Raw genomic sequence first — 27,512 nt, 5'->3', positions numbered from 1 at the left:
CCGTCTGGCGATGGCTACCCGAGCCCAGGCCCCACCACTCATGTCTACCACGGAACACCACGGCCGGTACCTCGTCGGCATGGCAGCCATAGGTGCGGGCCCATCGCCTTGCTGTGCACCCCGCCCTGTGCTGGTGACGTGGCCTCCTGACAGACGCACACAGACAAGACGGCATTGCAGTGCCCTGTGCATCGTGGCCGTGTCGCCTAGAGCCCTGGACACCTGGACAGGTTGCGCACTCGCGCCACTAGCCGCAAGCCGCCCTCCACACCTCTTTGACCCTGAATAAATCGCACATACACACAGAGACACACACACACACACACACACACACACACACACACACACACACACACACACACACACACACACACACAGTCGCGCCGCACGTGTCTGGGCTACAAGGATGAAATCCGCACCCTATGCAACATCCGCAGCAGTGTCACGACCTCGCACGTCCACCGGCCCGCACGACCACACGACCGTGCAGCCTGACGCCCGCCGTTGCCGTGCCGCCGCAACAGCCCCCAGTAGTCTCACTCAGCCGCCTCATGGAGTATTGCGTCAGCACTGCGGACACGGTAGCACCTCCGTTGCTACATGCTGGCGCGATGCAGGACGCATCGGCATGTGCACTGAAGCACACATTCAAAACTAATACAGCCCACGCACGCCAAGCCTGTCACTGTCCTCCGCCCTTAAGCGCAGCTATCATCGCATCCGCACATATGATCATTCAAAATGCAGTCCGCCCTCGCAGCGCGTGCATGTGTTGGGAAAGACGTCATCAGGAACACCGGTGTGTCCATGTAACGCAAACATTTTCGCATCATTGCTCGCATGGCCCTCAAGCACCTTGCTGGCGTCGGCTCAGCTCACCGCGCGCACCACAACGCCTCTGTCCTCCGGCACTTGAGGGCAACCAATGGATGTGTACCGCAGTGCATGCAGCCGCCCAGGCACTGACTTGCCCACATGCGCATGCGCATGCGCATGAGTGAATGCATGTGTGCCATTGCCACGACAGGTTTGCCGGTATGCGCATCCTCGCGTTTGCTCACCCAGGCTTGGGATGAATGGACGCATACCACGTGGCAGGATCTAAAAGGGTATTAGACCACGCAGTAAACATAAAACAGTCATGTATCACCTAATGCTCTTCCTCTGGGGCCCGCCCTTCCTTGCTTGTGTTCCGCGCCAAAAATATCTTCAAAGACATCAGACATGTGTCCACCACCCTTCCATCCCTTATGTGCTCACCTTGCCACCTTGCCCAGCCACTCGCAGTCATCCCCAAACTTCTCATACGTCACAGTATCACAGACAAACGCACCCAACCTCCCCCGTGCGCCCTGGCGGTCGGTAACACACACAACCAAAGACGCCGCGGTATTCAAGCATATCCATCCTGTCAATCATGCCTCGCCATTACGGTGCACCCACACTTCGCAGTCCTTTCCAGCTTTTCTTACGCCCCCACATCTACGAAGACGTACGTTCCTGGTCGCTAGAATCACCCATTTAAGCAAACATCATAACGCCTGCAATGCCCACAGTCTCTGGTGCTGATACTTATTGGATGAAAAAGAGCGCATCCAGCAACATGCACGAGCAACATGTGATCGGTACTCTTCATACAACAACCTGTGCAGCCCCTATTTTCCGTACGCGCAAAGCCCATTGTGTGCCACAATGTTTTGCTCACTAGGAAGTGCAGCACACTGCCACCAAACAATGTGCTGCTGCTAGTCCTGCCGGAGCACGCAGGAGCTCGCCAACTGTTGGCTGTTGTACCCAAATTTCCGAACCTGAGAGCGCTAGTCTGTATGCTTCACAGCGCCCGGGCAACGCGGCGCCGCCTCTCACGGGACGCGCACTTGATGCCATCCTCGCCGGCCCCAACGCCGGCCTCTCAAGCCCTCCGTCACGCCGTTATCGTCTTCGTGAAGGCATGGGCCCGCGTCACAGCTAACACACGCGTGGATATGGAAGCTCTGACAGGGCAGGGCGCGGCCGCGGCCGATGTCTTGACACCGTCGCTCACAGGATGTGCAGCGGGAAGGAGCTGCCGCTGCCGCCCGCATACGACCGCGACTTGCCGCGCCGCCCGCTGTGGTGGGCCTGGCCCTGGCCTTGCTCCTGCGGCGAGCCCTCCTCACTCGTACCCTCCTCCATCACCACCGCCGGTGCACCCCACGCGCCCGCGCCGCCAGCCACCGACATCATGCCGTCGGCGGAGCCGCTGCGCCGCCGGTGCGCGCCGCCAAACGCCGACGGGTAGCCCGCCGGCGGCTGCGCGGCCGCGCCACCGCCGCCGCCAGCACCCATGGCCATCCAGGCATCGGGCCGCGCGAACTTGGCGGCGTCAATGCCCAGCATCGCGCCCGCGGCAGCGGCCGTGGCCGCGCCGGGGAAGCCGCCGCCGCCGCCCAAGCCGCCGCCCAAGCCGGCGGCGGCGGCGGCGGCGGCGTGCGGCGCGGGTCGGCGGTTGATGGTGTGCTGCAGTGCGCCGCTCTCCGCCAGCAGCGCACGCAGGCGCGCCACCAGCTCGGCCGAGGTGGGGCGGGCGCGCGGGTCGCTGTGCAGGCACGCCTCCGCCAGCTCCCTACAGCGGCACACCAGGGGGGGAGGGAGGCGGGGGTTGTAGATACCAGCCCAAACTACCGTAAACCGAACCCAATACAAAAGAGCGAGGAGGAGAGCGTGGCCTGTGCTTTGACAACGGAGTGGCAATCGACAGTCGACCCCAGGACGGCGGGGGTCAGGGCAGTACAGGGCAAGTGTGGCCTGTTGCGAGCTGATGAGGAGATGAGACCGCTGTCCGGCCTTGTGCTGAGTGTCCATTGCGCGCTCTGTGCTGATGTACCGGTATACAGCTTCCCACCCCAATCCCAGCCGGCACCCCCCCGGATGGCTACCCCGCCTCACTGCACCCGCCCAACCCCGGTTCGTTTCGGCTGGTATCTACAACCCACCACTGCCCCCCCCTTACTGCCCCCAGCGCCTCACCTGTACTTGGTGTCGGCCCAGGGCGGGAACTCTGGCCGCAGGCTGCCCCGGGCCACACCGCGGCGGATGTCCTCACTGCGCATGCCCAGGTACACGGGCGCAGGAGACAGCAGCTCCCACTGCAGGGGGCAGGCGACGGGGGGAGGCGAGGGGGGTTCCAAAGATGGTTGGAAAAGCGGTACAAGATGCACGGAAGGCTGCAGACGACGCCGTCACGCGGGGGGTGGGGGGCGAACAGGGGAAGGGAGGGGCGGGAAGAGGAGAGGAGCAGCGAGGCGGCAAGGTCGGGTGCGTATCCGCAAAGGGCTGAGGGCTGCGGCCCCGCTTACCATGAGGACACCGAAGGCGTACACTGCGGAGGGGAAGGGAGGAGCGGGGGGGGGGGGCGGCAGGGCGGGGGAGGAGGGACTGGTGAGGACAGCGGGTGAGCGAGGCGCACGAGGCGGCTCAGGAACCACAAGACGGCATGTCGCGGCAGCCCACTGCATCGCAATACATAACGCACGACTGCAGGCAACACAGCCCTGACGGACAGCAGCAACAGCACCCACACAAATGCACACGCACGCACCGTCTGTTGCAGGGAGGCGAGAGCGGTAGAGGACGAGGCGGTGGCGAGCGGTTGGACGAGTGAGCGGGTGCAGTACAGGCGTATGGGCAACGTCAGTAAGTCAGCAGGTGTCAACGCGACCCATTACTTCACGACACACACGACACACGACATGCGGCGCGGTGCCCCCCCTTGGCAGCCCCCTCCCTCTTGTCATGCTGGCACGCGGCGAGGGCAGCCGTCCGTGCCGCGTGGCCGCACCCACCGCCAACGGCAACTCCAACACCACAAGCCCCCGAACCCGATCCCGACCCCGCCCCCGCCCCCGCCCCCCCTCCGGCACTCACCGACCGACGCGTCCATCTTGGTGGCCTCTGTGGCGCCGATGAGCTCGGGCGCCATGTGGGTGACAGTGCCGGTGCGCGCGTCGCGGCCCACCACACCGCCCCCGCCGCCGCCGCCGCCGCCGTCCTCGACCACCATCTTGACCAGGCCAAAGTCCGACAACTGCGCGCCGGGACGGGACGGGAAGGGTCGGGCCAGGTTGCAGGAGAGAGAGGTCGCCACGTCATCAAGGCAGGCAGCTCATTTGGGGTGAGGCACACACCGAGGTAGCCCAGGTGTCGCGGGGGCGTGGAGGCCTCTGAGAGGGCACCCGGTGCCCAGTGCCCACGCAGCAGCAGTAGCAGCAGCAGCAGCCACCGCTGCCGCACACGCGCTCACCTTGGCACTGAATCCGCGCGGGTCCCTCATGTTCGACTTGAGGAGGATGTTGGCGGGCTTGACGTCTGGGGGGCCGCGTGTGTGTGTGTGTGGGGGGGGGGTGGTGTGGGTGGGTGGGTGCATAAAGACACGAGTGAGCGTGCGTCCCTCCTGTCCCCCAGCCTCCTTCCAGCGCCCTTCCCAGCTCCTTCCGCTCCCTCTTTCTGCACCCTCCTCCCTCCCCCAACTAGACACCGGCACTCCAAACTTGTAATTTCCCACTCCCTTCTCCATGAACGGCTCCGCCCCTCCTCCTCCACCTTGTCCTCCTCTCCCCTTTACTACTCCTGGCTACGCCTTCACTTCTTAAGTAGTCCTGAACGTAACCCCCCTGCCCTGCCCTGGCCTCACCGCAGTGCACCAGCAGCATGGCGTGCAGGTGCCTCAGCGCCAGCGCCACTTCCAGCAGCGTCGCGTAGATGGCCTGACGCCATGAGACACACAGGCGGGAGGGGAGGTTGCATTCATGATTGGTTAAGAAGTGAAGGCGTAGCCAGGTACAGTAGCATAGTAGACGCGTTGTTACCGATGTCCGTGAAGTCCAGCGGCCAGCTCCAGTGTGTAGACCCGCCGAAGGCTGCTGCTGCTGCTCTCCCATTTTGTCTAACGACTATTCACACACGCACGCACTCGCTCACTTACTCGCTCGCTCCCCTGTGCTAACACGTGCCCGCTCTCTCACACCCCCAGGCACTTGCACGCCGCTCTCACCGGCAGGCAGGGCTGCTGTGCGCCGTATCCTCCCGGCACTGCCTCCCGGAAGCGGCCCGCCGCCACGGCGTCGGCCAGGCTGCCCGCATCGCAGAACTCCATCGCAATGACCACCGTGGCCACACCCACTGCGGGGGAGGGGCAGGGGGCGCAGGGTGAGGGGATAGAAATCGTCCATGAAAGGCGGGATTGAGCGGTTTATAAATCTGAAATACCGGTGTCTCCGTGAGGTACCAGCATCCCCGCTTGGCCCCCTCCAGTCCCACCCGCTGACCCGCCCCTCCCGCCCCTCCTGCCTCCGCCGCACACCAAGGCAACCCAACGCGACGCAGCACTCACAGTCCTCAGTCTCTGGCGAGCGCGCCACCACGCGTGTGCGCGGCGGCCCCCCATCCGGGTCGTCGGGGTCGGGCTGCTTGACCACGATCACGTCCGTGAAGGCCGCAAGCACCTGCAGGCGAGGGGGGGGGGTTGCAAGGTTAGGGGGGAGGGGTTAGCCGTTCATGTGCGGGAGGTTGGGGGAGCAGGGAGGAGGCATGGGGCAGAGGGGGAGCAGGGAGGAGGCAGGGGGGAGAGTTGGGTAGGCAGTAGGCACAGTGGGAGCACACCGGCAACGCTTGCGAGTACCAAGGATGCGAGACAGCACAGCAGCAGGTGTACACGTGAGGTGTAAAGCAGCAGCGCGTTTCCCCACACGCACATGCGCCCGCACCCTCTCGCCCTCCCTCCCTCCCTCCCTCCCTTCCTGCCTGTCTCTCACCTGCACGATGTGCGGGTGGTTGACCACGTTTAGCACCGCCAGCTCAAACGCCTCGCGCATGGTGGCGGCCTCGCTGCGCCCGCCGCCGCCGCCCGGGCCGTCGCCCAGCACCTTGACAGCCACCTGCGACACACAGCCACACATATACACACACGCGAGGGCAGTGAGGCCGCGTGTGCGCCGTACCGGTGTGTGCGCGGGCGCGTGTGAGTGCCACCACCGGGCACAAGGGCAGGAACACTCAGTGCGCGCGGGCGCGCATGTGTGTGCTCTTGTGTCTGCCTGTGTGGTCCCTGCCTGTGTGGTCCCCGCCTGTGTGGTCCCTGCCTGTGTGGTCCCTGCCTGTGTGGTCCCCGCCTGTGCCCCTGCCGGCTCCGGGCGCACCTCAATGCCGTCGAACACGCCGCGGTGCACGGTGCCGAAGCCGCCGCTGCCCAGCGCCTCCAGTATGGTCAAGCCCTCCAGCTCGTCGGCACTGTGGGGGAGGAGGTTGGGAGGAGGTTGGGAGGAGGTGCGCGGGCGGGCGGGGAAGCAGGTGGTGATGGTGGTGGGCGAGCAGGTTGGGACGAGGTTGGGGAGAGGCTTGGAGGAGGTTGGGAAGAGGTGGTGGGTGCAGGGGCAGTCCCAGGCATGCCTTGAAACCGCGGGCGGGAGGGATGGACAACCACTCTTGACAGGGCAAGCCCCCATGGCATTGGCAAACACCCATGCGCCCTTCCTCCGCCTCGCTCCACTCACCCGCCCGGCCCCTTGTCCGCAACCATACGCGCCAGGGCCTGCGTGGGAGTCAGACCAGTGGGAAGTGTCAGACCAGTGGGGAGAGTCAGAGGGGTGAGCGGGCAGCCGCTAGAATGCAGCACGGCCGTTTCATTACGTACGCACCCTTGCTACTCGCCACGCCACGCCACGCCCTTCCCTTCTTTGCCCATCCCCTGTCCGCTTTCTTCACCTGCTCCGCCTGCAGGCTGCGCAGCTTGTCCTGCAGGTTGGCCATGAGGGGGGCCACCTTGCCCGAGTCCTGCGCGTGAGGGAAAGAGCGAGAGGGAGGGAGTTAAGAGGGGGGTTGCAGAGTTGAGGAAGGGAAGTAGAACAAGACGTTGTGCATCAACCACCAGCCCGATCCACTAATTAGGGTTGATGCTCCTGGCCCCTGCACGGCGTCGCGGCTCAAGCCCCGGCCCCCCACCTGCACGCCCGGGTCCGCCGTGATGCTGAACGACGTGTTGCGCCGCACGCCGCCGCGCAGCCGCCGCATCAGCGGCGGCGGCAGGCCGGGCGACGGCCCCGCCAGCCCTCCGCCGCCGCCGCCACCCGCGCCGCCGCCAATGCTGGCAGCTGTAGCGCCGTGCCGCGCGAACGGCGACCCGACCGCGGAGGCGACCTGCAGCGCCTCCGCGGCGCCCGCCACCCCGCCAATATGAACGCTGATGTTGGCGCTACTGCCGCCCCACCCGCCGCCGCCAACCGTTCCACCGCCACCGCCGCCGCCGCCGGGCCCCAGCATGGGGTTGGAGGCTGTGGTGTTTCCGGACGTGTAGAAGCTGGCGCTGCCGCCGGGGCCGAAGCTCGTGCCGCCGCCCACGCCGCCGACGCTGGCGCTGGCGCTGGCAGGCACGGCCGTGGGCACAAAGCCAGCGGCGGCGGCAATGGCGGCGGCGACGCCGCCGATGGGCGCGCCGCCGCTGCCGCCGCCCGCCGTTGTGAGGCGGTTCACGCCGCTGCCGGCAGCACCGCCGTCGCCACCGCCACCACCTCGCCGCGGCGACACCGCGCCCTGTGCCCCTGTCACCAGGCCGCTGGCGTCAGAGCCAGTGCCCGCCGCTGCCACCTGCGCGCCGCCGCCGCCGCTGCGGCGGTGCGCCATCAAGTCCAGCCCGCCGCCGCTGTCGCCGCTAGCCGCAGTTGCCGCCGCCGCGGAGGCTTTTCCGCCTCCGCCCCCGCCGGCGAGTGCTGCCAAGTTGTTGGCGCTGGCGGCGCCGTGGAAGCCGTGCTGGTGCTGGTGCTGGTGTGCCGCCACCGTCGCCGCTGGGGCCGCCAGGGGCGAGGGCGCGAACGGGTAGGCGGAGCGCTGGTTGGCGCCCAGCTGAAGCATAGCCGGCAGCGGCGGCAGCTGCTGGTTCTGCTGGTTGTGGTGCTGTTGCTGTTGCTGGCGATGCAGGTGCAGGTGCACTTGCGACGCGGAGGGAGACTGCCTGGGGGAGAGGGTCGGGTAAGACACGGTCCGCTCGTGGCGCGAGGCAGGCCCGCGCACGGCCGCGGCAGTGGCGGCACCACCACCTGCACCACCACCACCACCACCTGCACCTGCACCACCACCGGCGCTGCCGGGTCCGACCTGGCCGCTGGAGGGCAGCAGCGGGGACTCCAGGGCGGCCGCGGAGACACGGCTCAGCGGCCCCAGCGACGCCTGAGAGCCTGTGCAGGAGGTGTGGGGTAGCCGCACATGCAAAGACGCGGTGAGTGAACCCGCGGGCACGGCATACGGTGCCCGTGCACCCAACGCGCGGTGCTGGTGCGGGTGTGGGTGCGGGTGCGGGTGCTGGTGCGGACGTGGGTGCGGGTGCGGGTGTGGGTGCGGGTGCGGATGTGGGTGCGGGTGTGGGTGTGGGTGCGGGTGCAGGTGCTGCCAACGTACCTCGGAGCAGCGACGGACGCGAGGTGGTGGACATGATATGCCAGGCCTGCGTTGCAAGCAGCAGGGGCGGGCGCAAGGCAAGTCGCGAGGTTTGTCAACACCGGCCTTGTCAGCGGCCACGGGGCACTGGGGAAGCGTTTGCCAACACTCCTTGGCACGTCACACGACGACGACAGGCGTGTGCACGACGACGACAAGCGTGTGCACGAAGATGACAAGCGTGCGCAGGCGGCCGCTGCGCTGTTGCGGCACCCGTCCCCAGATCCAAACAATCAGGCCATCAAGCCCATGAAAACCACCCACGTGAACTTGCATCACAAATACCACACACGGTTTCCCCCAGAAGGCCTGGCAGGCGCTGCTCCCTACCTGCATGCTGAGCTCCATATCCACATGGTGGCCGCTGCTGCCGCGGGCCAGCGCCGCCGGCCGGCCGCCGCCTTCGCCACCGCCGCCAGCCGCACCTTCTCCATGACTGACGCCGCCGGAGCCCGCGCCGCCGCCGCTGCTGCTGCCGGCCGTCGCGAGCACCTGGCTGTTTGCCCCCCCGGGCAGCAGCCTCAAGTGGTGCGGCGACAGATCCAATGGGCCGGCGGATGCGGATCCCGCCAGCAGCTGCAGGTGGGTGCAGCGCAGCCGGGATCCGGATCCAGTGCCCGTTCCACCGCCGCTGTTGGCTGCGCCGCCGGCAATGGCGCCGCCGCCAATCGTGGCCGCGATGGTGGCGGTGGAGGGGAGCGAGCTGCTGCTGGTGTCGTGTAGCAGCGGGTGCGCCGCGGGTGTGCGGCCCATCGTGCCGGAGGAGCCGGCGGCGGCGTGGCCGGCAACGGCGCCTTGCGGCAGCGTGTGCGAGGCGGCGTGTGCAAAGTGTGCAGGCACGAACCCAGGCGGCACCGCCGAGGTAGTTCGCTTCAACAGCGCCTGCGGCCACTGCACCGCGGTTGACGCCAGCGCGGGCCCACGCAAAGCCGCTCCGGGGACAGCTGCCCGCTCGCCGTCAGGGCCGTCCGACGCGTCAAGCTGAGCCTGGGCGCCCACACCCGCGAACGCGTTGCCAGCTGGCGCTGCCGCCGCAGCAGGCCCATTCAACGCCGCCGCCACCGCCGGGAGCCCCAGGGCGGCGGCGGCGGCGGCCACCTGTGACGCGCGGCTGCTGCCGCCGCCACGACTCAAGCCGTCGCCGGTGTTGGCCGCGGCGGCCGGCGCCGAATGGGCGGACACCGCCGATGCCACCGCGGCGGCGGCGGCGCCGCCGCCTCCAGCGCCGCTGGTGACGGCGGACGTGCGCATGACGTGTTCCTCCACTGTCGAGGTCCCTGCGGTCGACACGTCGATTCCCAGGGTGACCTCGCGCGCCTCCGCAAAGGAGGCGGACGGCGGCGTCACACCAGAGGGCACGCGCCCGGTGGCTGCCGCGCCGCCGAGGCCAATGCCGCTGCTGCTGGTGATGTCACCGTTGGGCGACGGCCGGGATGTCAGTTCCCAAGTCCCTGTGTCGGACGCCCCGGCGGCGGCGGCGGCGCTGCCGTCGCCACGCGTTGGGCCCGCCGCCGTGGTCGCCACGCCCACCGCCTGTGCATCCGTAGCAGAAGCGGGCGTGTGGCCGAGGGCCAGTGCTATGCCGGTTCCTGTGCCCGTGTTGACCGTGGCGTTGGCGGTGGTGGACGCGAAGGCGCCGCTGGTGCTGCGGGACGCAATGGCCGCGTCGGACGAGAGCGTGCGGCTGTACAGGCGAGCCGGCGGCAGGGCGCCAGAAGCAGCGCCTGCGGCGACTGCGCCGTGGCTGCTGGCGGCGGCGCCTGCGGCGCCGCCGCTTTCCGCAGCGCCTGCGGCTGAGGGAGAGGATGCGCCGGCGCCGACGCGGCTTGGGGTCGCCGTCCGGTCTTGTAGGACGGCGGCGAGTCGCCGCCCCGACGTGGTGCACAAGCTGCTGTTGCCGGCCACGGCGGCCGCGGCGGCGCAGTCGGCCAGGGCGCCGATGGTGGTGGGGGCCGCAGCCACCTTGGCTGCGGCTGCGGCGGCGGTGTCGGAGGCGCTCTTCTCCAGCAGCGGCCACAGCCTCGACGCCCGGGCCGGCGGCGACACGGCCATGGGCGTGCAGGCGGCGGCGGCGGCGGCGGCTGGGGCCTCGCCCGCGCAGACGGCAGCTGCCACCGCGGCGGCGACAGGAGCCAGCTTGGCCTCTGAGTCCGTGGAGAGAAGAGAGCGGGGATTGACGCCGGGGGACAAGAAACCCGTCGACGGCTGGTATGAGGCGGCGGCGGCGGCGGCGGCGGCGCCGCTGGTTGAGGGGCCGGGGCTGCGGGACGGCAGCCCACCCGCCGCCGCCGACGCGCTATCGCCTGCGAACGAGACCGTCGGAGCCGGTGCAGCGGAGGTAGTAGTCGAGCCGCCGCCAGCGCAGGGTGGCGGCGTGGTGGCCGCGGCGGTGCCTGTGAGCGGCAGCGGCAGCAGGCCGCTGCTACTGATGCGGTCTGGTGCGCACACGCCTGCGGCGCCAGCAGCGGCGGTGGTGACGGCTGCGCGCCGTGAGCTGCCAGGGCTGAGCGCTGCGCGCCCCAACGACCTGCCGACGGCCCCCGCCGCCGGCCCCAGCAGCGGGGACGTGGCGGGAGGGGCCGCGCAAGTGGCCGGCGCCGCGACGGCGGCCGCAGAGGCAGCCGCCCGCGCCGCCGCAGCCTGCCCGTCCTCCGTCTGAGAGCGGCGCATGCTGCGCTGGGGTGTGCACCCGACCGCGGCGCCGCCGCCCGCGGCCCCTGGCGGCACGGCGCCAGCCCTTGCGGCGGCGGCAAGCGCGGCGCCTGCCAGTGCGACGGCGCCAGCGGAGGCCGTGGCGGTGCCCGGCGCCCCACTCCGGGTGCGCATGAGGCGCGGGCCGCCATGCGGCGCGCCCGCACCTCCGCCCCCGCCTACGAAGGACGGCTGGGGCGACAGCAGCCCGCCGCCGCCCCCACCGCCGCCAGCGCCGCCGCCGTACTCCCGTACTGGCGGTTGCGGCGGTTGCGGCGGTTGAGGCTGCGGCGGCTGCTGGCCGTACGCCGCGGCGGAGGAGCGGCGGCTGCGCTGCTCGTCCGCCACAGACTGGATGGCCTGCGGGAGCGGAGGGAAAGCAGGAGGAACGGACACAGCTTTGATTCCAAGCGTCCGGCCCGTTACTGCGTTATCTCCTCCAACCGTAACCCAGCCACTAGAGCGCAGTACCGGTAGGCCGCCCGTTCCCGCCTGTCCGACATGCATAGACGGCCCCCCAAGTTACTAAAGCATGCCGCCGCCGCACCTTGGGGTCCAGCACCTCGCCCAGCAGGTAGCGCCACTCCTCCGCCAGCTCACACTCGCCGCCGCCGCCGCCGCCGCCGCCGCCGCCGCCACCCCCGCTCGCGCCGTCGCCAGCGCCACTGCTGCGCATGTTGCCGGCGCCTGCGTGCTGCGCCGCCAGGTGCTGCTGCTGGTTCTGGCCGTGCTGGTGATGGTGCTGCGCCTGCTGCGCCTGCTGCTGGTGCTGCTGCTGTGCGTGCTGTGTCCAGGGCGGCGTCCAGCCGCACACCAGGCGCTCGTACAGCAGCGGGCCCAGCATGGCGCCGAACAGGTGCACCTGCACACGTAGGTGCAGCCGGCGTACGGCGTACGGCGTGTTGTGCGGGAGGCGGGGCCGGTGTCAAGAGGAACACGCGGGCGTGGCGGGAGAACACAGGGGCTGCAAAGCGGGGCTGCACAGCTGCGCGGACTGGCGGCGCAGGCGCCCACAGGGTCGGCATGGCGCGGCGGTCTCCCTTCACCCCACTGCGCTCAACAGCGCCCCGCCTCGCCTCGCCCTGCCCTGCCCCGCCCTGCCCCGCCCTCTCCTCTTCCCGCACACCTTGCTGATGAGCGCGTTGAGCAGCGAGGCGGGCAGCGGCGTGCCGTACGTGATGTACAGCCCCAGCAGTGGCACGCCGGCGTGGCACACGCACGTGACCGCCAGGCTGTTGGTGGGGCTGGGGGCGGCGCCGCCGCGGCCGCTGGGCGCCAGGAACACGTCGCGGCTCACGTTGCGGCCGTCCTGGCGCGGCCGGGTGGGCGGAGAGGGTGGGCGGAGAGGGGGGGCGGAGAGGGTGGGCGGAGAGGGTGGGCGGAGAGGGGGGGCGGAGAGGGTGGGCGGAGAGGGGGGGCGGAGAGGGTGGGCGGAGAGGGTGGGCGGAGAGGGGGAAAGGGGAGCTCCAGGCGTAAGTATGGCAGCTCGGCGGGGGCAGGGAAGGAAACACGTTTTTTTGGGTTGCGCAAGAGGTGTTCGTACACAAACCGGCATGAGGCCTCGCGCGGCGCTGGGTGTCAACAGTATCACAAATCCAAAGCCGGGTAGAGGCCCCGGGCTGGGGCCGGGTTGCGCTGCGGCCACATCCACAAGCCTGCGAAGGCCCCGGGGCCAGTTCCCTACCAGTGCCATGCCTGCCAGCAGTATCTTCTGTGCCACACCGCTATCAAACTGCCGTGCTGCTGCCGCGCTGCTCTCAGGCCCCTGCCTCAGCACCCTGCCTCCGCCTCATGCCCTCGCCTTCCCTCCCTCCCTCCCTCCCGCCGCTCACCTGCATGTACAGCGCCACGTCCGCCACGTACATGCCGCTGCCCGCCGCCAGCGCCTCCGCCAGCACCGTGCCGCGAGTCAGCATGGCGTGGCCCGACACACGGCTGCCCACCTGCGCGCGTGTGTGTGTGGGGGGGGGCGTGTCTCCGTGTGTGTGTGTGTGTGTGTGTGTGTGTGTGTGTGTGTGTGTGTGTGTGTGTGTGTGTGTGTGTGTGTGTGTGTGTGTGTGTGTGTGGCATTGGAGGGCAGAATGGAGTGGAGTGGAGTGGTGAGGTGTAGGGTGGTGTGGCCTTGAACGTCCGAGCCCAACGAATAGATCCCCATCATGAACGTGTGACGTGAGCAAGAAACGCGGCGAAAGGAAACCGCGCTTAGACAAGGGCGCACGGGCCGCAAGCAGTCAATCTCGGGTACACACGGCGGCAACGCGCACCTGTCCGTAGCCGCCACCCGCCGCAGGACTGGTGTGCGCGCCGCCGCTAGCGCCACCCGCGCCGCTGGGCTCTCCAATCACCGCCGCAAGCGCCTTGCCGTACAGGCCCGAGCTGTTTGGCGGCCGTACGCCACAAGTGCTGCCGCCGTACACGTTATAACCGGACGCGTGTGTGGGCAGCAGCAGCGCGCTGGCGGCGCCGACGGAGCCGTTAGCGGCGGCGAGGGCGTGCGGGATGGGCCGCATGCCGGTGCCCGTGCCGCCGGGCATGGTGGCACCGCCGCCGCCGCCGCCGCCGCCAGCGGCGACAGCGGGCACCGCCGCCAGCCCTGCCGCCGGCGCGGGCTCTGGCCCGCGGAGTGACATGCCAATGGCGTTGCCCCCGCCGGCGGCTGCAGGCCCATACACTGCGACCGGAGACGCCACGTCTTTCACATGTAGAAGGAGGCTGTCGTCCGCAATGCCTGCATGGGCAGCCGCGGCTGCTGCTCCTGCCAGGCCACCGCCGCCGCCGGGAAACGCCATACGCGCACCCGTGGAGAGCAGGCTCTCTTCGCTCACTGCGGACATGAGGTTCACCACTGCGGTGCCGCCCCCCGCGCCGCCGCCGCCGGCAGGGCCGAAGATCAGACGGCCTGCGTTGCTGGCCGCCCCACCAGCGCCACCGGCTCGTCCGCCCGGGCCCGACGTGATGCCGCCGCCGCCGCCGCCGCCGCCCGCAGCAGCGTGCGCCGCCGGAGCGCCTGGACCGGCAGAGGCTGCGCCCGTGCACCAGGGCCACAGGTCGGAGCCACCCGTGAGAGAGGTCATGGTCCTCGACGCGGACGCATCCGCCGCCCCAACCACGCCCGCGGCGAGGCCCGCCGCGGGCACCGCCGCCGCCGCCACCACCCGCCCCGCAGGGCCGGCGGCGCCGGTGTCCAGCGCCGCGACGTCCTCGGCACCCACGCCGGCAGCGTCGGCGATGGCGGCCGCCGCCGCCACGGCCCCCTGGCCGGACGCGTCCGTGTCAAACAGGCCACGCGGCAGCCGCATGCTGCTGGCGGAGGCGTCCGCGTTTACCGAGCGGTCCAGCGTCGTCAGTCCCGACACCGACCGCGGCGGCGCGCCGCGCCCGGCAGCGGCGCCGGCAGCGGCTGCCGCCGCCGCCGCCGCCGCCGCCGCGGCCATCGCCGATGCGCTGGCGGCGGTCATGCTGCCGGGCCCGCCCAGCGCGGCCCGCATGCCGCTGGTGGTTTGGTACAGGCTGCCGCTGGGCGGGCCGCCGGCGGCGCCGAAGGTGTTGAGCATGCCGTTCAGGTTGCAGGTGGTGCAGTGGCGGCTCACGGCGGCGGACAGCACGCCCACGGGTGTCGTGGTGCCGGCGCCGCCGCCGCCGGCCACGCCACCGCCGCCGCCGCCCGCCGCTGCCGCCGCCGCGGCCGCCGCCGCCGCGCCCTCATCCAGAAAAAGCGCCATGGCGGCCGCGTCACCGCGGATCAGCGCAACGCGCACGCCTGCAACGTAACATCGGTTGCGGGTGACAGAAGTTGTGGTCCCCGGCTGGCCTGTGTCCCCTCCCTGCCGTCCCGAGGCTGCACGCCCCCACGCCCTTGTGCCCGTGCCCCTGCCCCTGCCCCTGCTCTGCCGCCCCTGCTCCGCCCCCTCTCACCCGGCGTGAAGTGCTTCCTCATGCGGCAGAACAGCCCCACGTGCCGCGCCAGGCCGCGCACCAGGCCGTCCACGTCGCGCGCCTCCGCCACCGCCTCCAGGCAGCCCATCAGGCACAGCACCTCGTGGTCCTACGCGGTGGCGAGGAAGGGGGATACATTCATGATTGATTAAGAAGTGAAGGCGCAGCCAGGAACAGTAGGGGGGCCGAACAGGCTCAGCAGCGCCCCCGTGTTCCGCGGCGAGAGCGGTGACAGCTCCCGCGCTGCCCGCCCAATCACTCACTCTCACCAAATGGTACCCCGGCACAGTGCCGGCAGCCTTGCGCCCCTCAGCTCGCAGCACCCTGAATCCCTCCGCCTGCCGCCTGCGCCTGCACCCCCCCCCAGCCTCCTGCATTCCCCCCCACCCCCCGCCGCCTGCACCCACCACAAGCAGCGCGCCAATGAACGCCGCCACGATGGCCAGCTCCGCCGAGCCGCGGCAGCGGCGCGGCGGCGGCATGGCGCCGGGGTTGTCCTCGGGCGGCGTGCAGGCGTCGGCGACCTGTCAAGGGGGTTACATTCATGATTATTTAAGAAGTGAAGGCGTAGCCAGGTATAGTAGCGTAGTACGGGGGGAGAAGGCGTAGCCAGGTATAGTAGCATAGTAGGGGGGGTTACATTCATGATTAGTTAAGGAAGTAGGGGGGGGAAGGCAATTAGCCGCATGCAGCCAACACCCGGCACCTGCCAATGCCGCATGCTCAATAGCAATCACACGCGCGGGTGGTTTGCACAGCGCGCCGCGGCAAGGTCGCACCTGCAGCGCGCCGATCACCGTCTCGCCGCGCAGCAGAGGCACCGCCACGAAGTCAGTCATGCCGCCCAGCGCCCGCATCGCCTGCCAGTCAGACGGCAGCGCCGCCGCCGGCGCGGCGGCGGCGGTGTGCGGCGTTATCCCGGGCGCCGCCGCGCTGCCTTGTCCAGCTGCTTGCCCCAGAGCCCCAGACCCCGAGAGGTCTGAGGAGACGTGGTGGTAGAGGGGGGCCACCGCCGACGGGCCGACGCCAGCGCCGATGGAGGGCAGCGGCGTAGAGATGTGGTGGTGGAAGTGGTGTTGGTGCTGGTGCTGGTGGGCAGGCTGGTGGTGGTTGCCGTTCGCCCACACGCTGCCACGCTGGACTTCCTGCACATACATACACCGACGCAAAGACACGCGGCGGGCAGGGCGGGGCGCGGTCAGGGACAACACACCCGCACATTGACACCAGGACCCAATCAGGCGGCTGGCTCCATGCCGGCCGCCGCCCCTGCGTCCAGGGCCCCTCCCCCCGAGCCGTGCGTCCGAGCCAGCCAGCTAGCCAGCCAGCCAGCCAGCCAGCCAGTCAGCCCTGCCGGCTCTCACCCCTGTGAGGTACAGGCGCTGCAGCGCGGTGGGCGCCACGTGCGGCTGCCCCGGCGGCGGGCTGGTGGGCTGCGGCAGGCCCAGCCGCACTGTGCCGCCCGCATCGCCGTGGCAGGCCAGCGCCGCGTGGGTTGAGCCGGAGTGGGACAGCAGGTAGACGCTGCGGGGGCGAATGAAAGCAGGGTCGCGGAATGGGACCAGGGTACAGGCGAGGTCAAAAACACGACGCTGGCGCAAAGCTTTCACATTGTGACGGCTGCGGTATGAAGTTGCTGTCGCTTGCCGGAGCTAGCTACTAGCCGTGCCGCTCACGGGGCATGCCCAAGCCGCACCTGAGGCTGTCTGCCCCCAGCAGCTCCGCCGCTGCGGACACCACCACCTGCAGCGTCTCCAGCCAGTGGCCCCGGACCGCCGCCAGCGTCGTCACCAGCGCTGCCACCTGCGCCAGTAAGTGTGTCGACACGAGATTCAGCAACCTGATGGGGAATCGAGAACTAGGGAACGAATGTGAATGCCACATGGTTGCTTGTGTTCTTTGCACGCCCAAGGCCAACACGAACGCACCTCCTCCGCCGTCTGCGGCCTCGTGCCAGCGAGCGGCGACCACCACCCCGCGCCGCTGGGCCCCACTCCCCCTGCGGCCGTAGCCGCAGTCGCAGTGCCGGCCAGCGCCGCCGGCCCCGCGCTGGCACCCGCCGCCCATCCATGCCGCCGGCCGCTGCCCGTGCCTGCCAGCTGCCAAGAGATGGTGCTGCCATTGGCAAGCAATGCGGTGTCCCCTCGGCCGGCTCCCGCACCTGCTGCAGGCCCCGCGCCCGCGCCGGCTGTCCCTGGGGCCCTGCTGCCGCCCACAGCCCAGGCTGAGGGGCTGCTGCGTGAATCCACCAGCCCCGCGACGGCGGTCGTGCTCCCCACCAGCGGCTGAGTGGCGGGCGATGTGGCGGCCGACCCAGATGGCCCAGACACAACCGGAAAGTCGCGGGCACCGCGGGACTGCGCAGGCGCGCCGCTGGCTCCACTGGTGCTGGTGCCGCTCCCGCCCCCACCTCCGCCGGCCCTGGCGCCCGCGCTTCCGGGGGCTGGTGGCCGCGGCGCAGCGCCGGCGCCGAAGAGCGCTGGCAGGTTGGGGGTGGTGGAGCGGAGGTGGGCGGCGGGAAAGGGCGCCGACTGGGCCGTGAATGCGGGATGCGGCATGGGCGCCTGCGACTGCTGCTTCTGTGTTGAGGCTGGGTGCGGCTGCGTACCCAGCTCCGTGAGGGTTGGGCTGGAGCCAGAGCCTAAGGCGGAGCCGGGGCCTCCCGGCACCGCGGGCGGCCGGTTGGCACTTGTGCCCAGCGACGGAACCAGCGGCAGTAGCCCAGGTGTGCTGCCATTTGTGGGCCGGTCGTGTGACTGCGACTCTGCGACGCTCGCGTTTGCGATTGTCCACTCGACGTGGCCCCTCTGGCTGGGTGACGCTGGACGCGCTGGACGATGAAGCGCAAGTGTAATGCTACTATGCTTTCCCCCTTCGCTCAAATACGCTGCGGTTGTATTGTGCGCCGTGGGAGGGACAGGGCCGCTCAACCGGTCGGGCTCGCTGAGCTCCCCATCTTCGGCAACCACCTGAACCAGTTGAGACTCTGAAAGCTTCGCGGGAGGCCTTGCGACATCCGCAAAAGAGCTTGCTGAAAGCGCATGCGCAGCGGGCTCCGCCAAGGCCGCGCATTGCACCTGCTGCGAGAAGTCTACATTGACTGTATTCTCCTGGTAAACCTCGCGTGGCCCGCTGCGGGTAGCAGGCTTGGGCTCCCCAGGACGCAAACAACGGAAGAAGGCCTTCATTTGACCCTATCTAATCTATTTTCCCAACTTATTCCGTGACTTTTAACTACTGAAAACATTTCGGCGCAACGCGACAAGCCAGTGCAATTCCTTTTCTCTTCACTGCTTGCAAGAATTCCTTCAGTACTTATGCGTTGAATCTCTGAACAGTAAAATTTTGCATGGTTTGCAGTGCTCCTGGCTCTCCGGGTTCGAGAGGACGAGGGCGAGCCTCATTGCGACCATCAAGTCAGAATGAGCAGAGCAGTGTAGTCTGCCAGTCAGAGATTTTCCACTGCTCTACGCTTGTTCTAACGCCTGATATTTCACCTTCCATTTCAGTAGAACTTACGGTGCCAAAATGTCTGGCGAGTCTGAAGCCGCTAGTGCTCCGGTAGGAATAGTGCTTTGCCGGGCGGTCTTGTGCTCTGATTGTTACAATAAAGTCTGCTCTAAATTTGACGTCCCCTCTCGCGGACCGAAGGTGCTCGGGCGCCAGATCTTGACACGCAAATGGTCGATGTGCCGTGTTTAAACAGGCTCCTTCTAACCCCTTCGCCTCGCTGGGCGCTTCGGGCACTACGGGATTCGCCGCTGGCGGCTTCAACTTCGGTGCGCCGGTTGCCCCTGCCTTCGGCGCTGCCCCCAAGCCTGCGGACGAGGAGGGCGGCGATGAGGACGGCGGCGACGCTGCCCCGGAGGAGGAGTGCCAGGCGGAGTTCAAGCCAGTTGTGCAGCTAGACGAGGTGGAGACAAAGTCGGGCGAGGAGGACGAGGACTCGCTGGTGGACCTGTAAGTTTCGCGCGGATTCCATGGGGGCTCGCGCCATTTCGGGCGCTTAAGGGTTGGCTGTCGCTAGCTAGCGCCCCTGCTTCGTCTTCCGGCGTCCCTCTATTTAGTCGTTTGATTAGAGTTCAATTGACGCGTGCGTGCGCAGCAAATGCAAGCTGTACCGGTTCGATGGCGACAACAACGAGTGGAAGGAGCGTGGCCTGGGGCTAATTAAGCTCCTACAGCACAAGGAGAACAAAAAGGTCCGCCTGCTGATGCGTCAGGAGAAGACGCTGAAGATTCGTGCAAACCACATCGGTGAGAGTGCTGGGGCAGAGCCCGCGAGTGGGTTATCACCTAGGAGCTGGCCTCCTACGGACGGCTTCTGCACACGCGCACGCAGACGAACCAGGGGTTTCTCAGCTGAAACACGTCAGGAGCGGGGCGTGTGGGCCACGGTGGCGCGCCAGTAGGGCAACCCAACGGAGAGGACGACCGGCACTGATCGACCTGAGTCACAGCAGGGGCTAGCCTGAGATGTGGACGACAGCAGAAGGTACCGGCACGCCTTTCCATTGGGGCGTAGTCTGGCAGTGAATCTGTCGCGTGATTCGGACCTGCTGCCTATGTGAACCTGATGCTCCGCAGTCATGCCAGGCACTAAGCTCCAAGAGCACAGTGGCAGCGACAAGGCCTGGGTGTGGAGCACCGTGGACTTCTCGGAGGGCGAGCAGCGGATCGAGCTGTTTGCCGTGCGCTTTGGCACCGTTGAGAGTGAGTCGGGCGTGCAAGTCTGTTGGGAATCGCAACGCAAGGCGGCACTGGTGATGAGCAGAATTAGGAGGGCCTGCATATGGGGAGCTTCAACGCCAGCTGTGCAGGCGGCGACCTGGCAGACTGCACCAGTACAACACGTACAGGGCTTGGCCTGTCGGTTAGGTGTGGAATCCGGGTGGCTGCTTTTGCGCGGCAAACGTGCTACGCTTGCACGGGGCTGCGAGATCGGGTGGTCGAACAAACGGGAACATCGCAGGCTCAGGACAAAGCGCCCTGGGTTATGAGTGCGACTTGAGCAAAGACGGGACAGCCCCAAGGGCAATGCCAGCGGCGAGGCCCGGAAGGCCCCGGGTTGATAGATCGTTCGTCTTTGGCTTAATTCATTCATCCAATCAAATGCGGCTGTCGCCGAGTGGAGCAGGCGGGGCTCAGCGCCCTGCAAGGCAGCATACATGTATGAAGTCGCACGCTTACATACAATCTTTACCGTTCATCCAACAGAGGCTCAGGAGTTCAAGAAGAAGTTTGAGGAGGCGATGGACATCAACGCGCCGCTGCTGGGCGATGTGGCCGCGCTGCCCAAGGCGGACGAGTCGGCGGGCGGCGCCGCGGCGGACAAGGAGGCGGAGGAGCTGGCGAAGGAGGTGGAGGGCAAGGCGACCACCAAGGACGAGTAACTGGGCAATGGTTCTGGTAGCGTACATGGGCGAGCTTGCGGAGGTTGGGCGCTTGGAGCTGGGCCGGAACACGGAGGTGGATGACAATAGCAGGAGGACATCAGCTATAATTAGGCAGGCTGGCGAAGCGCTTCCACTCGACTGTGATTAGGTAGATACATGTCCCTCCTTCAGCAGGCAGGTGGTGTTGGTGGACACAGGAGGCAGCTCTGACAACTGAGTGTTACAAGATAGGCAGGTCAGGATTTTTACACGTCTGGGGGCAGATAGAAGCGCTGTTTGCTGTGCAGTGCATTCAGGAGGCACGCGGGACACAATTTGGTCCACCGCGCCTCTATCGATGGAGACGTGACGGTGCGCATGGCTGACAGTATGCGCGTTGGATGTAAGCTGGCGGTACGTAATGCACTTTTGCTTCAGTACCCGACGGGCGCTGTGCTGCACAGTAAGCTTGCAGTTGGTGTTGTAAGCTGTCATTGTGGAGTTTTAAGGCTGAGCCCCCGGTTCAGGGGGCCCAATACCCCTGTGCGTGCGTGCTTTGGCGCAAACTGCGATTGCCACACGTTCGATTGCAAAAAGGCGGCGGATCAACATCAGTCTCGGATTCGGCCGGGTCAAGGAGGGCCAGGACACGTTTCAGATGTAGACTCGGCAGTTCCGTGGGGTGATGGGGTCCCCTGACGTCCTAATGGATGTTGTATTGCTGGGCTGCGACGCCAACTCTGCGGCGAACATACGGCACGCGCTGATGGAGACGCTGTTTGGTAGAGCGCGGCCTACGGCACTGTGCCGTGGCGGCGGCGATGCCATCGCCGCGATGGTGGCGGCAACTGCGGCAGCGCAGGGCCCAGCGGTGGCGCAGGACCTGGCAGCTGCGGCGGCGGCGCAGGGCCCAGCGACGGCGGAGGACCTGGCGGCAGTGGCGGTGGCGGCGCAGGACCTGGCGGCAGTGGCGGCGGCGGCGCAGGACCTGGCGGCAGTGGCGGCGGCGGCGCAGGACCTGGTCCCAGCAGTGGCGGCGTGCATGTGCGTAGCGGAGGAGGCAGGCAAGGCCATGTGCAGGAGGAGAGCACGGCGCCGCCCGAGCAACGGCGCCATTGAGACCTGCCGGTGTCTGGTCTGCGGTCTTTGCTGGCGAGCATAGCATAGCGCAGTGTGTGTCACATGGCCGTTTGGTTTGTTGCCTACTGTGCTTGTGCTTGACAGCGGGACGCGGCTGGACACATGGCGGGCGATGCCTGTACAACCGACCCAGGCTTTAGGAGGAAGGTGGCGAAAGATTGCGACGAATGTTCAGGTAACCGATTTAACAAGGAACGGTCCAGGGGAAATGTGGACTACCGGTAAGATGTAAAGGTTAGCGGAGGAGATGAGATAGTCCGGGAGATGAGGTAGAGGTTCGGCCTCAGACGTTGCATCAACGTGGCGTGGCGGCACAGCCCATTTGTCCCCTTGCGAGGGAGAGCCACTTTTTCTTGTCACAACGTCAACTGGCATGGGAGACGTGCAGTACAGCGTCTCTTCTGTGGCTTCCCCGAGGCCCCCTCGCAGTCATTATGTCCCATAGGGTAATTTGTTTTAGGTATCAGGCATTCTGTCTCCTTTAACACCTTCGATGATCAGGAGGAAGCGGACGCGGCCAGGGGCCAGGGGCTCACTGGCAAGGGGCAGGAGACCAGTCACTACAGCGTGTACCAATGTGAGTCACGTGGTATGCAAAGCACATTAGCACAGAGCACAAGTAAAGTTGGGCCCTGTGCCCAGAAGGTGGAGGAGTTTGTGCCACGTGCCCTCCCCCTCGTGCCTCCCCCTGCACCATGCTGATGCCAGGCGCGTGCGCATTTGGGTCCCCTATGCGGTGATGCAGTCTCGTACTCTGAAGAATAGACTAGACACTGATAAGGCTGCAACCGCTGGAAAGGGGGAGAGGAAGACCAGGTGGGCGCTCAAGGTGTTCGCGCCTTGGCGCGCGCCCTGGCCTGCCTGGCCGCGTTGTGGAAGTGCAAAAGCCGCGGCAGTCAACCGTCCTCCGAGGTCCCTGCCTACAGCGTAACCTGCAGCCCCACAGCACCAGCGATAAGCCACTCCTACAGCAGCAGCACCGCCAAGATGCGCTCATGAAGGCCCTGCCCGTCGCCCACGAACTGGCAGCATTTCGGGGCAAACTCCGGAATACGACTCCGCGACAGGTCGAAGACGCCCGCCCATTGCCTTGCAGGACCTCCAGAACATGTGCATAAGTTGCATTGTCGACAAGCACTAAGAGTGGCAGTTCCGCGTCGGCAGAATGTGCAGACGCGCCTTCGCTTCGCCGTACCACGTGGCGTTGGGCGACGGGCGTGTTGGTGAGACGTGGAGAGCTCCCCCAAGCTACACGCCTATATTCGCAGCCGTTGCGTCACTTGTGTTAGCTGACAATAGGACTCTTTATGACGACTTAGCCTCAGCCAAACCCTTGCATCACCCAATTTCTTCTACTGGCTCGCGCTGTCGCTACGCACCTTGCAAAGCTGTTGTTAGTGTAGGCATAATGTTTGCATCGCGGCTTCGCAGCTCAGCGCGGACCCACTGTCGTTCGGGGCGCCAGGCTGCACCGGTGCACGTTCGGCCCTGCCCCCGCAAACTTGTAGTCCTCAACGTAGCCACCCTCCAGCGCTCAGACAACACACTCAACAACATCATGGCTGCTCAAAACCTTGCACCAGCCCTCAGCACGGGCGAGGACTTCCGCATAACTACAAACATTGAGGCGACGCAAATTCCGGCCGCGCTTCGGAAGGACTGCGTGCTATTTTACACGCCAGACACCGAGGAGCTTGCACAGAAGGTCGCCCAACAAGCGGGAGGAGCGATTACGCTCGGCCGCATCAAGTGGAAGTAAGTGCAGCCGCTGACTCGTCGGCGGCGTGAGGCGTGCTTCGCGAGCGACCGCTGACTGGCGACCGCCTCCTTCCTTGCAGGAAGTTTGCCGATGGCTTTCCTGACCTCTTTGTGGAGAACGCCACCAGCATTCGGAACAGGCACGTCGCCTTCCTCGCATCCTTCACGAATCCCACCGTCATTTTTGAGCAAATTTCGGTCATTTACGCGCTACCTCGCCTCTTCGTGAGCTCCTTCACGCTGGTGCTGCCATTCTTCCCCACCGGGACGATGGAGCGCGTGGAGACCGAGGGCGACATCGCGACGGCCAACACGCTCGCGCGGCTTCTCTCAAACGTGCCCCCCTCTCGCGGCGGCCCGACGAGTCTCGTAATTTTCGACATTCACGCCCTTCAGGTGGGCGCTGCTGAGCCCTGCATTTGAATGTTGCGCCGACACCGCAGCCTCAACGTTCCTGCGCTGCCATCGGCAGGGCGGGTTGCTGACGCTGCCTCCCCCTCCGCCCTTGAAGAATTGCCAGGCCTGCCCTCCACCACTCCTCCTGGCTCGCCACTGACCAGTCCCCATGCATTGCATCATTCCTAACAGGAGCGCTTCTACTTCGGTGACGCGGTGCTGCCGCTGTTCGAGTCGGGCGTGCCGCTGCTGCTGGAGCGCCTCCGACAGCTGCCCGACCGCGACTCCATCACCATCGCCTACCCCGACGAGGGCGCCTGGAAGCGCTTCCATTACCAGTTCAAGAGCGAGGGCTACCCCGAGGTGAGAGGGGGAAAATATAGAGGGGGGTGGGAGCCGGCGTGCATGCGGTTACGCGTGGTGCGCTCTCCGCACCTCATCGTCGTAGCATCTGTGTCAGGGGCTTGTCAGGCATCGATCCTCATGCATGGGTAGTGGGTTGTGGAATGCATGCGTTGGGCAATGCCGAAGCGCCGCACACCCAACCACCGCGCCCGCAACCAAGCTAACACGTCACTCCAGAGCCCCGGACTTCATATTGCCCTGCCCCGCCCGCCCGCCACACCACGCCTCTGCCCCCAGGTCATCTGCACCAAGGTGCGCGACGGCTCAAAGCGCATCGTGCGGTTGAAGGAGGGGGAGCCCAAGGACCGGCACGTGGTGATTGTGGACGACCTGGTGCAGTCGGGCGGCACCCTCATCGAGTGCCACGCGCTGTTGGCGTCGCTCGGCGCCAAGCACGGTGAGTGTGTGCGCGCGAGCTACGGCGCCACGCGCATCCGCGGCACCTGCATGCACTGCAAGTGCATGGGTGCCAGAAGGCTGTGTGGGTTGTGCAGGTGACGTAAGCTAGGAGGCCACGGGGTGGTGGGAGGAGAGGCTAGGGCAAGACGGTACGTAGAAAGGGACGGAATGGGTACGCATGACCTCCCCATTGTGGCTACGACGACTAGCGTCTAACTTCTTGTGGGAGTGCGTATATGGATGCGCCTTCACTAGAATACAGCATTGGACCCCACAGGGTTAGTCAGGCCGCTGCGTCTTACCCTACGCTTTGGCTGTTACACCGGTGGAAAAGCGCAGCGGGGGTCGCACGCGGTGGTGTGGCGTTATGCCTCCCACTGCGTGCACCTTGGCCCCCGCGGTGCGACCGCGAGCGACTCTCTGTCCGCTGCCTCGTGCGCCTCAGTTTGCACGGCTCTGCTAGCAGCGGACGCCGCCCGTAGCCGTACATCCTTCGACAACACCCCCTCTCGCACTACCGCCGTCTTTCACCGCATATATTCTCAAGGATTTGCTTCAGCCGTCCGCGGCATCGCACTCCATGCTGCATGCCGCATAGCCTTTCAACCGCATGGCCGCTGCGTCGCCTTTTCACTTTGCATACCGCTAACCATCCCTGAAACGCCTCCTCCTTCCCGTCCCCGCAGTGAGCGCCTTCGTGACGCACGGCGTGTTCCCCAACATGTCGTGGGTCAAGTTCCGCGCTGACCTGGGCAACGGCGCGCAGGACGGCTTCCGCTACTTCTGGCTGTCGGACTCGTGCCCGCAGACGGTACGCGACGTGCGCAGCAAGGCGCCCTTCGAGGTGCTGTCGCTGGCCGGCCCCATTGCCGCCGCGCTGCAGATCTAGGCGCGCTGCGGGGGTACGGATGCTGCAGGCGCGAGGGCCTTGCACGGCAGGCGTCTGCGGCGGCGCCCGGTATTGAAGGCGCAAACGCCGTCGGCGCTTGTCGGTGCCGGTGCCGGCCGGTGTCGCAATGAAGCCATGAGGCTTGTCCGTCGGCGTCCGGGGGGGAATGCAGCCTACCAGCGGCGCTAGGCGGCGCTTGTGGCTGTCGTGCCTGTTTACTCGTCAAGCGAATGTGTCGTCGCCGTTCGCCGGGCTTGGAAGCCCGGCGGTGTGCGCTTTGACGCGTCGGGGTGCGGGGTCGTTGTGGCGCAGCACGTGGCAAGTACTGGACATTAGCAGGCATGGGTTGCGGAATGGCATGTGGGTGTGCATGTATACCACGTCCCGCTCAGTAGGACCGTAGTAGGAATCGGGAGACCACAGATGACACGATAGGAATGGCGGTGGCATTGCAGAAAGCTAGGTTAGGATTTTGTGCACGTGTGAATGTTGGTTGCAGGGCGACGTAGGCCTCGCATGGGGCGCCCGGCACCATTCCGCCATGCTGGATGCAACATGCATATCTTGGATTGGGGCGTTGAAATGCATTGAAGACTGTAGGTATGACGGCACATGGACAGGCCTGTCGGCACGAAGTGTGGCGACGATGGGTGCGCCTGCAGCCCGCACCCCATCCACACACGAGTGCTCGGTCACCGCGTACGGACGGGCGGTCACGCAAGTGGCACCGGAGATTATCGGTGCTGCTGGAATGTAGCATTAGTAACAGGGACGAGGTTACCGTGTCGCGCGTGCGCACTAAGGAGGGCGAAGGAGGAACGGTGCGGTGTCGGCACACAGGGCTATGGCCCGCCAGCGACTTGTACACTGCGTAGGGGATGGCAGGTGGCACGGACGCACAACCCGGGTGCAGTATCCACACTTTGAGTGTGCGCTGATGTGCTGGAGGCCGTTGCACATAACCAGTAGTGATGACCACGGTACATTGACTCCAGTATTATTTCTAGGCTATTGACGTGAGCAGACATCTCGCAGGCAAGGCGGCCGAAGTGACTGGCATGATGCGGCCCCCCCACTCACCAACACTGAACGGAGTGACGAGCGGCCCGACGGCGCTCTTTCTAAAATGGGATACTGTTACTGCGAGATGATGATCATGCAACCGTTCATGGGACACAAGAGCCCCCAGAGGGTTGCGCCCACCCACGGGATGGCGCCCTTGAGCCTGATGTAACGCAGTCGGCAGCCTCGCTAACCTCGCTTGTGCCTTCCCTGGTGCCTAATGGCCACCTAGGCTCGGGTTGTTGCCTTTCGCCCTTTCTCGCATAGTAGCATGCGAGACGGAATGGTGGGCTGGACTGCTAGTGGCACCCGCAAATGCGCAAGAGGGAGATGACAAAACGTGCCCGAGGCGGCCGCGCTCAGCACCCGAGGCCGTGGCCGCGGCGGCGGTGTCGGTGCCCGCCAGGGGAAGTGCCCGCCGTTCAGTACTTCAGTACTTGCAGCTGCCGCCTCAGCCCACCAGGCACCGGCACACCGCCCGCGCCGTGAATGCTGGCGAAGGAGTGTCCGCGCTCGGGCTGTTCAGCTCGCCGTCGCCAGCTCACCTGGCGGCGATGCGCTTTGCGGGCGAGCCCTCAGCAGCGGACCAGCGGCAGGAGAGGACCTGGCTGCGTGCCGCCGCTGTCAGACGCGTCTGACTCCCATCTTCACACGCGATGCGGCACGGGCAGGGGGACCGGCACCAGCACACAGGGCTGCGCTGACGCGCAGCCTGCGTCGTCGCCGCCGGCGGTTCCGCCGCCTAGCCCATTTACAGGTTCGGCGGGCACTGCTGTGCCCGCTCCCCGCCATGCATCCGCTGCCAACTCGCCAGCAGAGTTTTTAGACAGGCTCTGCACGCCTGCGCTCGGCGGCGGTGCTGCCGCGGCGCCCATACGTCGGGGAGTGTGTTGTCCGCGAGGGCTCAGCACCAGCGGCGGAGGGCACTGCAGCAGCCAGCGGCGCGACACAGAGCACATGGAGAACTGTGGTGCGGGGACATGCTGGACGCCGCT

General features: G+C 66.9%; 3 protein-coding genes across 3 annotated transcripts; 2 read left to right on the top strand and 1 right to left on the bottom strand.

Annotated features, from left to right (window-relative positions):
• On the bottom strand, positions 1-18,422 carry CHLRE_09g394400v5 (uncharacterized protein). The gene is made up of 25 exons (XM_043065716.1): positions 17,022-18,422; positions 16,790-16,896; positions 16,458-16,617; positions 15,873-16,238; positions 15,501-15,617; positions 15,073-15,202; positions 13,422-14,917; positions 12,990-13,100; positions 12,284-12,466; positions 11,705-12,019; positions 8,797-11,517; positions 8,428-8,473; positions 6,979-8,207; positions 6,742-6,810; positions 6,531-6,568; positions 6,177-6,267; positions 5,793-5,915; positions 5,372-5,483; positions 5,033-5,160; positions 4,673-4,745; positions 4,283-4,347; positions 3,907-4,066; positions 3,339-3,361; positions 3,010-3,128; positions 1-2,605 (listed from the first exon to the last, which is right to left on the bottom strand). Exons 1-25 carry the CDS (start codon positions 17,649-17,651, stop codon positions 2,041-2,043), a joined length of 9,177 nt encoding a protein of 3,058 aa, XP_042920928.1. The 5' UTR covers positions 17,652-18,422; the 3' UTR covers positions 1-2,040.
• A 118-nt stretch (positions 18,423-18,540) lies between these two features.
• On the top strand, positions 18,541-22,236 carry CHLRE_09g394450v5 (uncharacterized protein). The gene is made up of 5 exons (XM_001694430.2): positions 18,541-18,654; positions 18,800-19,053; positions 19,199-19,350; positions 19,681-19,806; positions 20,311-22,236. Exons 1-5 carry the CDS (start codon positions 18,622-18,624, stop codon positions 20,484-20,486), a joined length of 741 nt encoding a protein of 246 aa, XP_001694482.2. The 5' UTR covers positions 18,541-18,621; the 3' UTR covers positions 20,487-22,236.
• A 474-nt stretch (positions 22,237-22,710) lies between these two features.
• Positions 22,711-26,701, top strand: CHLRE_09g394550v5 (uncharacterized protein). The gene is made up of 5 exons (XM_001694431.2): positions 22,711-23,363; positions 23,447-23,762; positions 23,955-24,125; positions 24,405-24,564; positions 25,253-26,701. Exons 1-5 carry the CDS (start codon positions 23,167-23,169, stop codon positions 25,453-25,455), a joined length of 1,047 nt encoding a protein of 348 aa, XP_001694483.2. The 5' UTR covers positions 22,711-23,166; the 3' UTR covers positions 25,456-26,701.
• The last annotated feature ends 811 nt before the right edge of the window (positions 26,702-27,512 follow it).

This window comes from Chlamydomonas reinhardtii, chromosome 9, assembly GCF_000002595.2.
Source record: "Chlamydomonas reinhardtii strain CC-503 cw92 mt+ chromosome 9, whole genome shotgun sequence".
Taxonomy (NCBI): Eukaryota; Viridiplantae; Chlorophyta; class Chlorophyceae; order Chlamydomonadales; family Chlamydomonadaceae; genus Chlamydomonas; species Chlamydomonas reinhardtii.
Note: the sequence above shows the minus strand (reverse complement) of the source record. Positions and strands in the feature narration are given on the sequence as shown.

Bases quoted from the DNA above. Each gene is read 5' to 3' on its own strand.
- CHLRE_09g394400v5 (XM_043065716.1), bottom strand. From the start codon at position 17,651: ATGCCGCATCCCGCATTCACGGCCCAGTCGGCGCCCTTTCCCGCCGCC. The intron at 4,746-5,032 runs GTGAGAGCGGCG...TCATGGCGTCAG, and splicing joins CACAGCAGCCCTGCCTGCCG to GCCATCTACGCGACGCTGCT. The intron at 4,348-4,672 runs GTGAGGCCAGGG...GCGGCCCCCCAG, and splicing joins CATGCTGCTGGTGCACTGCG to ACGTCAAGCCCGCCAACATC.
- CHLRE_09g394450v5 (XM_001694430.2), top strand. From the start codon at position 18,622: ATGTCTGGCGAGTCTGAAGCCGCTAGTGCTCCG. The intron at 19,351-19,680 runs GTGAGAGTGCTG...GATGCTCCGCAG, and splicing joins GATTCGTGCAAACCACATCG to TCATGCCAGGCACTAAGCTC. The intron at 19,807-20,310 runs GTGAGTCGGGCG...TTCATCCAACAG, and splicing joins GCGCTTTGGCACCGTTGAGA to AGGCTCAGGAGTTCAAGAAG.
- CHLRE_09g394550v5 (XM_001694431.2), top strand. From the start codon at position 23,167: ATGGCTGCTCAAAACCTTGCACCAGCCCTCAGCACGGGCGAGGACTTC. The intron at 23,364-23,446 runs GTAAGTGCAGCC...CCTTCCTTGCAG, and splicing joins CTCGGCCGCATCAAGTGGAA to GAAGTTTGCCGATGGCTTTC. The intron at 24,126-24,404 runs GTGAGAGGGGGA...CTCTGCCCCCAG, and splicing joins AGAGCGAGGGCTACCCCGAG to GTCATCTGCACCAAGGTGCG.